The sequence below is a fragment of the Stegodyphus dumicola genome, chromosome 2, assembly GCF_044657685.1.
Source record: "Stegodyphus dumicola isolate Sdum_Otavi_A_Nest chromosome 2, ASM4465768v1".
NCBI lineage: Eukaryota > Metazoa > Arthropoda > Arachnida > Araneae > Eresidae > Stegodyphus > Stegodyphus dumicola.
The window spans coordinates 248,319,508-248,332,899 of record NC_140769.1 but is presented as its reverse complement, the minus strand read 5'-3'; the positions used below and the strand labels follow the sequence as shown (position 1 = coordinate 248,332,899).

Genomic DNA, 13,392 nt, shown 5'->3' with positions numbered 1-13,392 from the left:
AAAAATTTGTTTTCAAATGCTGTAAAAACATTGCACAATAAGTTCATTTTTTCTTTTGCCTTAAAAAGTGATTAAAGAATATAAATTTTATTTATAAACAAAATTTACCTTTTGCTCTTAGTTGAATTAATTTCAAATACTGTTGAATTGAGCATTGGGTATCTACATCAATATCCATACTAGTCAAAAACTTTTGTATCAATGGTACAAGTCCTGGAAATTCATTTTCTTTACCATTTATTATTTCATTGATGGTCATAAGAGTGTACTGACACTCATCAGAGCTACAACATTCAGCCATGTAAGCTGCAGCTTCTGGAGGGCTTTCACCTAAGACAAATAAGAATTATTTTTAAACAATACTAAGAATTTCATATCAGAATAAATACAATTTATCACATTTGGTAAGAAATCCTTACCAGAGAGGTAAATAAATTTTTAAATAAATAAATCAGTATTTATGTAATGTACAACTTATTTAAAGCTAAATGTATAAAGTGAAACCATAGTTCACAAATTTAATTCACTCAAGGCTATTCATCATCTAAATTTAATAAACCTAATTTTTCCATCAGAATTAATTTTTAGAAGACAGATAGTTATTTATTTAAAATTCACAATAATACTTTCTATACAAGTTCATAACACAAAATGAAACAAATGTACACAATATTAAACACATGAAAATTTTAATTAATTCTAGCATTCTTTTGTAAAGGACAGTGCATAGTATAAACAGAAAAGGAAGAATGTTGTTTGAATCAGGAAAACATACAAACAAGAGGTAACTGTCTTCATGGGGCATCTTTTCCTTGTCTCTTAGTACCATTCAATTCTGCCTCAGACTTGCTGAACTTCTGTTTCAATAAAAATTACTGTTGTTTTGAAACAGTATATGTTCAGTTACTGAAATATTTCCTTGGCGATGTTTCAGTAGCCATGGAAAATGAATTAATGCTTCTCTTTCAAAATCTTGAGCAAAAAGGGATAATCTGTTTTTGAATGAAGTGACTTCTTCCAACATTTTTTTTTTTTTTGTTGTTTACAATCAAGATTATTTAGATAAGATGTAATGTCTACCACGTAAGAAAATTTTTGGATCCACTAATTGCCCATTAATTCAGGATAGTTGAAACTCTTCTCAAGGAGAAAGGTTTTAATTTCTAACAATAAGGAAGAGAAATATTTTGAATTGCTTCCTCTTGAAAGCCAATATACACTGGTGGACAAAATTAAGAATGAAACACATTTTTCCCAAATATCAAATAATGATGAAAATGCCATTTATTAGCATGAGTTACGGCCAAGAGTCCAATGTTGTTGAAACTTGAGGTTGAAAGATGGCAGAGAAAATGTGGCTAGATGGTGTGTGATCATCTCTGGCAGGCCGACAGCATACACAAAGTTAACAAGAGAGTTCAGGAGTGCCTGTGGAAGTCACACCCACTCCTCCACCACAGCAGCTTTTAACACCTGAATGATTCTGGGTGGGAGTTTGCATATTGTTGTAGTCTTCTAGGAGTATCCAAGCATGTTCAATAGGTATAAAGTCAGGAGATTTGTCTGGCCAGTCCATTTAGTGAATATCCTCACTTTCCAGATCGTCATCAACCAGGTGGGCTCTATGTGGTCGTCCATATTATTATTATTGGTTATTGTCCATAAAAATGAACTCAGGGCCAACAACTTCCCTGAAAAGTCACACACAGGTCTCTAGGATCTCCTGCCTGTACTTCTGAGCATTCATAAAACCAGTATCAAACATATGAGCGGTGTGCGGGTGTGTTGCCTGATCCCTATCCAGATCATTCTTCCTCCACCATCATAATGGTCCCTTTCCATGATGCTGCTGAGTTGGTATTGAGTCCCAGGTTCCCTCCATATCAATAATCACTCAAAATCAGGTTGTAGACTGAATGTGGACTCATTCACGAAGAAATCATTTGCCCACTGAAGCTGTGTCCAGTGTTGGTGTTGTATGCATCTTTTGTGGAAGGAAGTGATTGGGACGCAAATAGCGGGCATACAATCCTGTCTCATGGAGCCTTTTTGTGACTATCTTCCTTAAAACTTAAATTCCTGTGGCAGTAGCAAGGTCACAAGACAGTTGTGAGGCTGTAGATGACTTCGAAACAAAGCCTCGACATCTTTGCACCAAATCCGCATTTCTTCGCGAATTTTTTTGCCAGTTTCAGTTTTTTTTAGAAACAAACAGCACAACATCTAGGAGTTTCTTTCTTGATGGAATTGGGGGATATATATCTACCAAAATATCGAGCAGTTAGTCTCATGTGATTGAGAGCTGAATTACAGACATCTTTGAGTTTTGAAAAGAGCGCACAAAATGTGTTTGTATATTTTGCAGGAATATGGCCAACTAATGCCATCTGTTAACCCAGATCTGAATAAATAATTAAACATCACAGAAAATCCAAAATGAAACCATTAACAGGAAAAGAGCGGGTTTCACAGTTAAATAAACAGAAAAAATGCCTCTCTGTGGAAATTGCAGGTTGTGCAAATTTTGCTACTTCTAAGTTGCCCGTGGAAATCGCGAGATACGCAGCAAAAGGGTTGTAACAATTGTAAACCATACTTCAAAATTTAAGAACTTCTCCTTTATCCTTCATAGAATATGAATGAAATAATTGTTAAAAACATTTGTATTAAGCATAATATTAATGAATTGAAAATCTGTGTTAACTTTTGAAATCTTATATGTGGTCCCTTCATTTAGAAATCAAAAATTGGATTTTTCCCTTCATTTTTTTTCAGATTATTTGTTAATTTTCTCATTTTCAGTAACAAATTCAAAAAAGAGACGATAAAAGGGGTGGGCAGAATTAGATCTTATTTATTACTGGTGAAAAGGACAGTTAATAAAGAAATGGATTTTAATAATAAAGAACCAGTTCACTCAACATTCATTTAAAATAACTAGTAAACAAAATTAATGTCAAGTAAAATGAAAGGAACTGCATTAAACTACAAAATGCAAGTTATTCTAAATTCAAAGATTAAAAAATAATGTATTTAAAAATATTTCACAAATTTTTTATCACGTCATTTTGCAGGAAATACTTATGGCATGTAATATATCTCCTTCTTTTGAAGGATGGATGTTTTTAAATGAGATACACTTCATAAGTTCAGTCTTTGTTTATGATCTTTAAATGCCCATTTTGATATAGATGTGCAGAATGATTTTTTTTTGGGGGGGGGGGAAGACATTTTATACAGATATTCATAATTACAGTAAGTATATAGACAACTAAAAGGGAGGGAGGAACATTACAATTGGATAGTTTTACTGGCAATACATTTATGAAAGAACCTGAAGCATTTGGTATTTTTTTTTCATATGAACGTCAGTAAGTTGGTAGTACTGATTAAAATAATAAGTTTTATGCTGCCAGTTTTGCTAAAGATTTATGTAAAATATTTTACATTTAAAGAAATAAAATTAGAGCAATTTTAAACCCATACTTACAAGTGGTCAAATCTTTACGAAACCAGAACTTTTCATGTAAGACAGCATCTCGTTTCTGTGCTTTAGATAAATTATCATCTACCTGTTATAAAAATTTAATAACAAACAAACAAACAAACAAACAAAAAAAAAAAAAAAAAAAAAAAAAAAATTAAGTTGTGCAAAGCACTTGATATAAGTTATAAACATAAAGAATATCTGAAAAAATAATATGATCTGGAATTAATTTATGTAATTATAAACATTATGTAATATGTTCTTGCAAGATTTCCTTCATTTCAGATTACATTTTCCCTGTCTACTTTCTTGCAAAATAAATTCAGTGAAAGATATTAAAAATGTAAATCATGTTTAAATTTATGTAGAGTCCAGTGTGGCATATTCATATTGTGATATTGCCGAAATATAAAATCTGCAAGCAATTTTTTTTTTCAATTTTTTTATGAAATGGTCCTGACAAATTCTGTCATTATTGTAAGAGAAAGCTCAATTACTTAAATAACTTCAATTAATTATGAATGTTATATTAAATATTTAATTTGCAGTATTGATATAAATATACAAACTGCAGTAGGAACAAACAGAAGACCAGAAATTCCAGTACTAAGCAAAAATTTCAGCTTTCAGTATCTGGTATAATGTGAAACATTAAGTTGTAACATACGTAACTGTTGAATGCTAAAAGGATGATGGTAGAATAATATATTGCTAATTACTTATACCTCAGGGGTTATCAGTGATATACTAGAAACTACTTCAATAAGATGATCCCTCCACAGATTTAAAATTAGTTAAAATTCAAGCTGAAAGCATAGATAATTTTAAAGAATATTTTTAACTCCTTGAAAAAGGTAGACATATGACAGTCAGCCTCAAACTGCAAAATACATTTCTATAAACTAAATATTGATTGAATTTTTTACATGATATGCATTTCCTTTTTATTTCCCTGTAATCCTTATTTCCATTTCAAGGAAATCCCTTGTTTGAAACTAACCCCATCAGTAATGTTTCAAAATTAACTTTTTTTTAAATAATCCTTTTTGAAAAATATGTACTTGCACCCTTTTCAAAAGATAAGAGAGTAGATATCTTAATTTTTTTCTTCTTTTCTAATAATGGTACCAATACTTAAATATATGTAAAGTTTTTTTTAATCACAATTCTCTGAATAAGTATCTGCAGAGTTTAATTTTTTTTGTTATAATTACATTAGTCCAAATAATTTCCTGCAACAACTCTTAAACCAATTATTCAAATCATGTACATATTTATAAACAAATAAAAGAACTGGAGATCAACGAGTCCAGGTTGATGCAAGGTTGGCATCTGTGCATTCCTGTAGGCATACACTAGTCTACACCAGCAGTTAACCTTTTTACTAACAAGTACCATCTAAACAAAAACCGAAATACTTTACTGCCACCACTACAGTTTACAATGATTATTTTTTATTTTGCCATTTGCACAATCTACAGGCTATTTTAATTAAATATACACACATATAAAAAAGTATTAGATTAAAAATTGCTTACCATTTTATTTATCAAAATTTAAGTTATAATATTTTTAAGTCTAAAATTTAGGCATATTTAAGAGAGATCAATTTCTTTATGTCTGGTCTTATTTCACTTAGTTTTAACCGTAAGTTAAGATCCACTTTTAATTTGGTTCTGTATCTATTTTTCAAATATAGCATGGAAAATCCTTGTTCACAAAAATAGGTGGTGCAAAAAAGAAATAAAAATTTAATAGCTTTATTTGAAATGAGAATCGCTAGTCTACACTACACTGTGAATTTCTATGAACAGCTGCAACGCACACTGACATTTAGAAATAGCATGCTAGTAGCCAATATTATTGACAATTTGAGAAAAATCATAGTAATTTATTAGTGTCTATATAACATGCAGCAAAATGGTCACATTCATTCAAGTTCTCAGAAATGATGCTGAAAACAGGTTTCACATCAACTGACGATGATGATAAACATTGTATACGCTGATGAATTAATTTAAAGTAGTGTGTGTGTATATATATATATAATAAGATGACTTGGAGTAACTTGCAACAGATTGACGATGATTCTCTGCATTATATCCTGGGGAGACTTTACTCAAAGAGAGGACTTTGTAGACAAATGTGTCCAAATTGCATATAACTTTTATTGGTGGAACAAATTATCAAAATCATAGCTTTCATCACATATGATCATGGGTGCAATATGCACCACACAATTTTATATACAGTGTCACATTTTAGATAATGGCATAGTTAGCAGAATGACAAAGCAAACAGAGCAAAGTAGCATCTTGACTGCAGGATAGCTAAAGCTAAAAGTGTGCAATTATCCAATATGGAGGCTCACCAAGAGAAAGTTTTGGTTTAGATTAGAAAGGTTTCAGTTCTCAACATTTTGAGTTAAGGTTACAAGTTAGCTACGTCATCAGTGTTACACAAGCCGTGCAATGTAGATTTATCTATAAACGGCACAATCCAGAAATGGTATTAACATTTTAGAGTAGAGAGGAAATGCTCAAAATTAAAAGTGAAGAAGAAAAAGCCAATTGCTAAACTGAAAACTGATTTACATATTTTTATCGTACACACACATATATATAATTTAGCTTTTTCTAAAATATAAAATTTCCACATGACAATAAGTATACAAAATCTCTTTTGTAACAACTTACAAGTAAAGCCCTAGTTAAAACGAGGGGGAAAAAATAACAACAGTTCTTGTTTTTCTCTACCACTTTACAATAATCATATGATTTAGAATTTTTCAAGTATTTCTATATAATTTATAAATTTATATTACATGTCTTAATTGCTACTTAAATTTTAGAACTATATGCTGATTCAGTAGTGTTTCATTTCCCCCCCCCCCCCAATACAGTATTACTTTTCCTTTCTTCCCTTTCCCATTCTGCTTTGTCAGTTTTATTTCTTTTTCCCTTTTAAATGCTTGGGATATGTCTCTCCTTTCTTTTTTTTACATGATGGCATCTAGGATGAGAGTTAGATATCCTTTGAGAAGCATGCTTAATTTTAGTTATCATGTTACATGCATTCTGCTTTTTCTGCTTCTTTTTAAAAAGACACATTGCATTGCATCAGTTGGCTATTGTGTGTTTTTGTTGTTTTGTTTACACCTTTTTAATTGCTGTTTTTCTAATCTATAATTTTATACAGTTTGTGCAATTTCTTTGGAAGAAAACTGTTCAAGAGACTTTTTGACAATGTTGTATGGATAATTTACTTATTTAAAAACATAGTTTATCACTTAATTTGCTTCTTTTTGATTCCTTATAATATACGAGTACTGTTGTACATCTATTCTCTATAAAACGCTTTAAAGTGAGATAATTTGTAATAATATTAAACAGATTATATTTATTCAGTAATAAATTTAATTACACATTACCTTAGATACTGGTATTAGAAAATTTAACTGGAAAGTAAGAATAACTCTTGTAAGTAAAACTATGAAAACCACATATGCAGCATTTTCAAATTCTGTCATCTGAACCTGAAAGTTAAAGAAATATTGGTAAATAATTATATCACAAAGTTAAAACTAAAATTTTTAAAAAGTTCTAACACTGGAACATAATAATAATAAGATATGTTGCTCTCAACTTAGAAGTATATATATATATTTAACAAATGTGGAAATTTGTGTTCTAGTGCAGTCACACTTCTTTATTATTTAATTTTAGTTTGAAAATTTATGATATTCTAGAAACCAAATGATTCAGTATACATAGGATAATATAAATTCATTGCCATTATAAACAAAGTAGAATTTGAGCATTATAAGATTAAATCTCTGTAAAAAGTTTACCTTACTTTTATAAGAAAACTATGTTTAAAAATACTTTTACCTCCATTGAACGAAATTCAACTCTCCAACCAATGCTACTGTTTGGTGGAGGAGGTTTAAACCTCATTGTCTGCCAGTTTGTAGACTGAATATTCTGTAATGATGATAATTAATCATTATTACATCAAAAATTCTCAATACAAATTTCAATTAAACATTAATTATTAACAGGCAATGAAAGCAAAGTTTCAGTCTTATAAAAACTACACAAAAACATGAAAAATCACTGAATTTAAAATCTTACATTATTAACCCTTTCCGCACCTGGAACTAGAAACATGTGTTCAAAGATCTTCAAGATCATGTGTTCAAAATCTAATTTTTGTATATAGTAGTTGTGACTCTAATATACTAATATGATGAACTATGGGTCATAGATTTTCTCTTTTACTCATTAGAAAATGGTATTAAAACATAGTATTTGTAAATTTATACTGCATTATTCATGAATTTCATTGTCACTTTGAAAAGATCTTTCTCGTTTGGCATTTTTATTTCATATGTCAGATTTCTAATCTGTTATTGAGATTATGTGAGATTGGGACATTGATTACTTACCAAATTTTGATGAAGAAATCTATGATAATCATGACAATTTTTAATTAAATGGAGATAAAAGTGATTATTCTAGCTTTGGATCTTTTACTGTAAATATGCAGAAATTTATTTCTGAGCACTTTTCTGATTCGTAAACTAAATCTTTGCCTGAAATAAAACATGATTTTCTTCCCTCTTGAACCTTGCACTTGAAAATGAATATCTGCATTCAAGACAATGTTTTCAAACTTTTAGTTCTAAAACGGTTCCTTATTTATGTAAATAGGTAAAAGCGTAAATAAATGCACTGATAATTCCAGAAAAAAAGAAAAAAATGGATTGTTATGAAAATATAAAATTCTGCATTTGAAAAAAAAAAAAAAAAAAAAAAAAAAAAGTTAATTTTCTCACTATTCAGAAGCAAATTATCCATTTATTCTGGAAATCCTACATTTTGCAACACTGAACACAATAGCAAAAATAAAAATAGCTGTTTTGCAACAAATAAATATCCCAATGAAATAAAGTGTTATATAAACTTCAGCACTCTGCATTTTCCATACGTTTAAACACAGAAAATGTTCAAACAAATTCATTGGATAAAATTTAACTTTCTAGCATTCAGATTCAATGTAGCCAAAAGACACTTGTTGCAAAAGAGGCTAATAAAACAAAAAAATCATAAATTCTACGTGGAATAAAATTATTCCTCCCTTCAAAAGTTGAGAAAGAATTGCAAATTCTCAAATAAACAAACTCACTTACAGAATACACTGAACAAGACTTACAAATGTCTTCAAAATGAATATTCAAATATCAAATTACTCAGTAACTCAAGACAAATAAAATAACCTTCTACATCAAAAATTTGAATGCTCCCAAATTATTTTTTAGAAATTTGCATTAGATTTGCTTCATCAAGGCTTGAAGATTTTGTTTTAAGGAATTATAGCATTAGATGGGCACACATTAGAACATACATAGACAGATCATTATGAAGATGATGAGTTTACTTAGTTATTCAATGCCCTATTTCAGGATGTTCTATAGTTACAAAGTAATTTGATGATCACTATGCAGCATTACCGGCAGATAACTGAGAAATAGCACCAGTTCTCTCAGTGATTGTTGCCACAGCTGCAAGACTGCAGATATCTAGTACTGAGCAAAGCATAAGCACAGATTATTTTTGAACATGGCTATTAAAATTTTGCTCATAAAAAAAAGGATAACTTTTTAAAAAATAATATATATATAAATACTCCAAATTTAAAGCTAATATTTTCTTACAAAATGCAAAATAAAAAAAGGGGGAGGGGAGGAAGGGAAGAAAAAATAACTAAGTTTTTAGAACATTTATTAATCTTATACCTCAAAGTGATCTGTATCTTCATCATCATTCTGATGAATTTTCTCAGAAAACAATGATATGGGATCCCTGATGAAGAGATGTGCCACATGCTGAGCTAACAAGTGATCAATGCCTTAAAAATAATATTCAATGATACTTAATAATCAGTATTTCTAACAAAATGCTTAATTCTAAGGTAAAAAATTGTTAATTTTAGATCTGAAACACAAAATATAAACACTCGTACTAAAGTAGGACAACTTTATTTCATTGAAAAATATGAGAATTGTGCATCATTCTTACTTCTCTCTGCAGCTTTCAGTAAGAAGCATGGTTAGAAAATCTTTATTCAGCTATTTCAGTATCATTTTTATTTTTGCCATTGAGTAAAAAACTATCCTGTAGATGAACTTATATAATAAAAGGAAATGATAGCTTTGCAAATGCTTAGCTGGGATTGAAAAGCATACCAAATTTCATAGGTTAAATAATGATTTCATAATCTAAAATGAGCATAAAAACAGTCTAGACATAATGTGGTGACTATGAGGAAAAATTCTGAGATATGGTATGCTTAAAAAATTTTTATTCAAAAATACAGTCCAAAATGGAATTTATTCCATTTCCATACAATTTTGAAATTAAAATCACATAATGCTGTGGCTTATCTAGTGGTGGCTAAAAATTTAAGGAGCATACCAAAATTCCTGTTCAACATGTTTAATAATAAGATTATAGATATAAATCTATTAGATCAATACTCATATTGTATCATTAGAGAATAGGCTACAACAGATACAGTTATTGCTGAATTAACTTTGTTGGAATTATTAAATTATAATTAAAATAATTTGCTCAGAGCTACTATTCAGAATTTGAAAGATTAACAGTCTTCATATGGAATGAGTCCCAAAGGAAAACATTTCTGAATGATTTATGTGACTTATTATGCAAAATGAATATAACATATTCTATTGGTTAAGTTGTTAAAAAATACCTTTTTACTTAGTTCTCAGAAAATACATTTAAAATCTGACATTTAAACATTTTCTATGTAATCAGTACACGCATTTTCTTTCACTGATTAAGAGTTTTACATTACAATGCATTAAAGCATTTAATACCAGCACTTTATTCTTGTTAAATTGCATCTTAAATAGTTAAATGGACAATTGGGAATAAAAGTATGTTTTTAATGTATGTGTCAATAATTCTTAATACTATTTTAAAAGTAGTATAAGTATTTAAAGATTTCAGATTAAAGTCTGAGAAAATTAATTACACAAATTTTAATACAGTAATGAACACTAGAATGGTAAAATTTCTGTAGAAAATTACTCAAATATGTATGTTACTATTATAAAATTAGGTATGTAAATGTAGCAATAACGTGCTTTCAGCATTTTATCTTTTATATTATTTTTACAGATCCCAAAAGCAGTAATATTAACAAAGGAAATCTATTCTATCCAGAAACATTTGAAACGTAGACTAGATTAGGAAAGAACACTTATTTCTAGAATCAGCCCATCAGAAAAGTTCTCTAAATAATGTAATACACTCTCTGAAACATTCTTCCTATGCAGATGATTTACATGACAGAATTTTTTTATAGGCTTCAATTATGAAAGTACTTCTATCCCTTAAATGCTATCCCTTAAATTAGGGGTGTTCAACCCGTGGCCTATTAAATGCTTTAAGGCATCTTAGTGGCACCACATTTTGAATTTAAAGAAAAATCGAATTTTAAGAAATTTTGATTTCAAGAAAAATTGCCTTGTCAGCTTTTGTTGTGTGAAAAAAACTTTTCTTCCTCTTATTCTTGATATTTAAAGCATTTTATTGGCATGCCTGATATTATTTGTGATAAAATTTTCCAAAAATTACGAATTTTTCAAAAATTTCGCTTTATCTTATGTAATTTTAAAAAATAAAAAATTTGACTATGCATAAATCTCAATTCCATAAAAAGGGTAGATTCATATCTCCAACAAGTTTGCAACAGATATCAATCTTTCATCAATACTTTGCCAAAGGTGATCTTGAGCGTGCCGCTACTATATAGTGGGTAGAGGGAATAAATTAACAGAATTATATTTCTCCTAATGTTGCAATTAGTTGTCAAAGGTAACGGTGATCGTAATCATCCTGTGTGATTTGGTGATAAGCAGACTTTCTACAGTTAATTTTAAGTTAGGTTACTCACGCTCACTCCACATTCTAAAATTCAGAAGCTTTTATGGTCTTTAAATGAGTATACAATGGCAAGCCGTGATAACAAAAAAGAGAAAAGTTGGAGAAAAAGTGCGATTTTTTTTCATATCTTTATTGTTTTTTGTTGTACATAAGGGTAAGGTAGTTTGCCTTATTTGCAACGACAGTGCAGCTGTGATGAAGGGGATACAACATTAAGAGACATTATGATACTAAGCACAGTGAGAAATATTCTGCATTGGAAGATCATTTTCGAAGCAATAAGGTGAGTGAATTAAAATCAAAACTAAATTTTCAGCAGTCTTTCTTCACCACAGCGAATAAATAATCTGAAAATAGGGTTTATGTTAGTTACCAAGAAAATTTGTGCAAGAAGTCCTTCTCAAACTTTAACATATGATGAATGTTGTTGTAAAAGTGGTTAATTTCATTCGGTCTGAAGGACTTACTCAAAGGCAATTTCAACAGTTCTTGATTGATTTGAAAGCTGAATATGGTGTGATATTGTGTATTATGTGAAAGTATGTTGGTTAAGCCAAAGAAAGATGCTTCAGCACCTGTTTTCTTTGAAGAGCGAAGTTCAGCAATTCATGCAGTCTAAAGGGAAATCTATTCACGAGTTTAGTGATGAGAAATGGTTGAGAGACTTTGCATTTCTAGTCGATATTACAGGTCACCTCAATGATTTGAACTACCATTTACTGAGGAAAGAGGTGCTTGTTCATAATCTTTATTACTTTATGAAAGCTTTTGAGACAAAATTAATCCTGTGGGGAAGTCAGTTGCTAAATAAGAATTGCACTCTCTTTCCAAAATTGATGGAGTGTGTGATGAACTCATGGAATTCAAATAATTATGTACAATGCATTTCAAATTTGCAAGAGGAATTCAAAAGCAGATTTTACGATTTTCGTTAAAATGAGATTTTTATGAGAATGTTCTCTTCGCCAGACGTTGGAAGTGTTCCACCTGAACTTCAATTAGAATTTATAGATTTCATGCGAGTCTGAAGTAAAATGCAAGTTTCTTGAAAATCCTACATTAATTGATTTTTATTCGAAGTACGTGACCGAAGACAAGTATCCAGGAATTCGTAAACATTCACTCTTCATGTCTTCTACTTTGGGCAGTACCTACATAAGTGAACAGCTTTTTAGTAAAATGAGAATCCTAAAACCAAAAACAAGAGCATGGCTGAAAGACAAGACATTTAGAAGAAACTTTACGAATATCAACAACACAGATTAAACCAGATATTGAAGCATTAATCAAGCAAAAACAATGTCAAATTTCACATTCAAACTAAAGTAATTACCATCTCCAGCCAGTAATGTATTTTTTTTGTTTTTCTTATTGTAAATGTATTTTGTAACATCGTTCTGTACAGTCATCTTTATACTTTTTTCATAGTTAAAAAAGTTGCAAAACATTTTAATGCAATCTCTATGTACAATTTGATTTTTTCGAACCAATGTATATATATATATATATATATATATATATATATATATACACTATTTCTTCTTCGCTTAGAATCAGTTGTGGTCTTGCAAAACAAACCTGCCTTTTTTATATAAATTTTCTGACTACACTATATCCTTGACAGAATTTGGCTCGCAGATCTTTGTGAATTTATTGATGTGGCCCTCGGACACGAAAGGTTGAAGACCCCCTACCTTAAATGCTTAAATCTGATAACTTATTATATCTCATATAATTTGTAACTATGGCTAAATAAACACCATATTTATGTAATTATGGGTTAAAAGTGATATGAAAATTCACAGTTAAGGCATGTGTAAGGTCTCAGGACAAACTTAACAAGTAATTTGCACAACTAAGGACTAACATTACATATGCAAGATAAAAATACAAAAACCCAAAACTCTTCTTTAATTTCCAACAGTCCCTTAA

At 29.8% G+C, this 13,392-nt stretch overlaps 1 protein-coding gene across 3 annotated transcripts in view; it reads right to left on the bottom strand.

The window, feature by feature from the left end:
• Positions 1-13,392, bottom strand: part of Gclc (glutamate--cysteine ligase) — a 59,253-nt gene that overhangs the window by 10,183 nt on the left and 35,678 nt on the right. For all 3 annotated transcript variants that reach the window (XM_035367395.2, XM_035367394.2, XM_085811989.1), the window contains 5 exons: positions 9,285-9,397; positions 7,378-7,470; positions 6,918-7,022; positions 3,491-3,572; positions 109-330 (listed from right to left, as the gene is read on the bottom strand). In XM_035367395.2, coding sequence (XP_035223286.1) covers positions 109-330; positions 3,491-3,572; positions 6,918-7,022; positions 7,378-7,470; positions 9,285-9,397 — 615 coding nt within the window. The remainder of the gene's footprint in view (positions 1-108; positions 331-3,490; positions 3,573-6,917; positions 7,023-7,377; positions 7,471-9,284; positions 9,398-13,392) is intronic.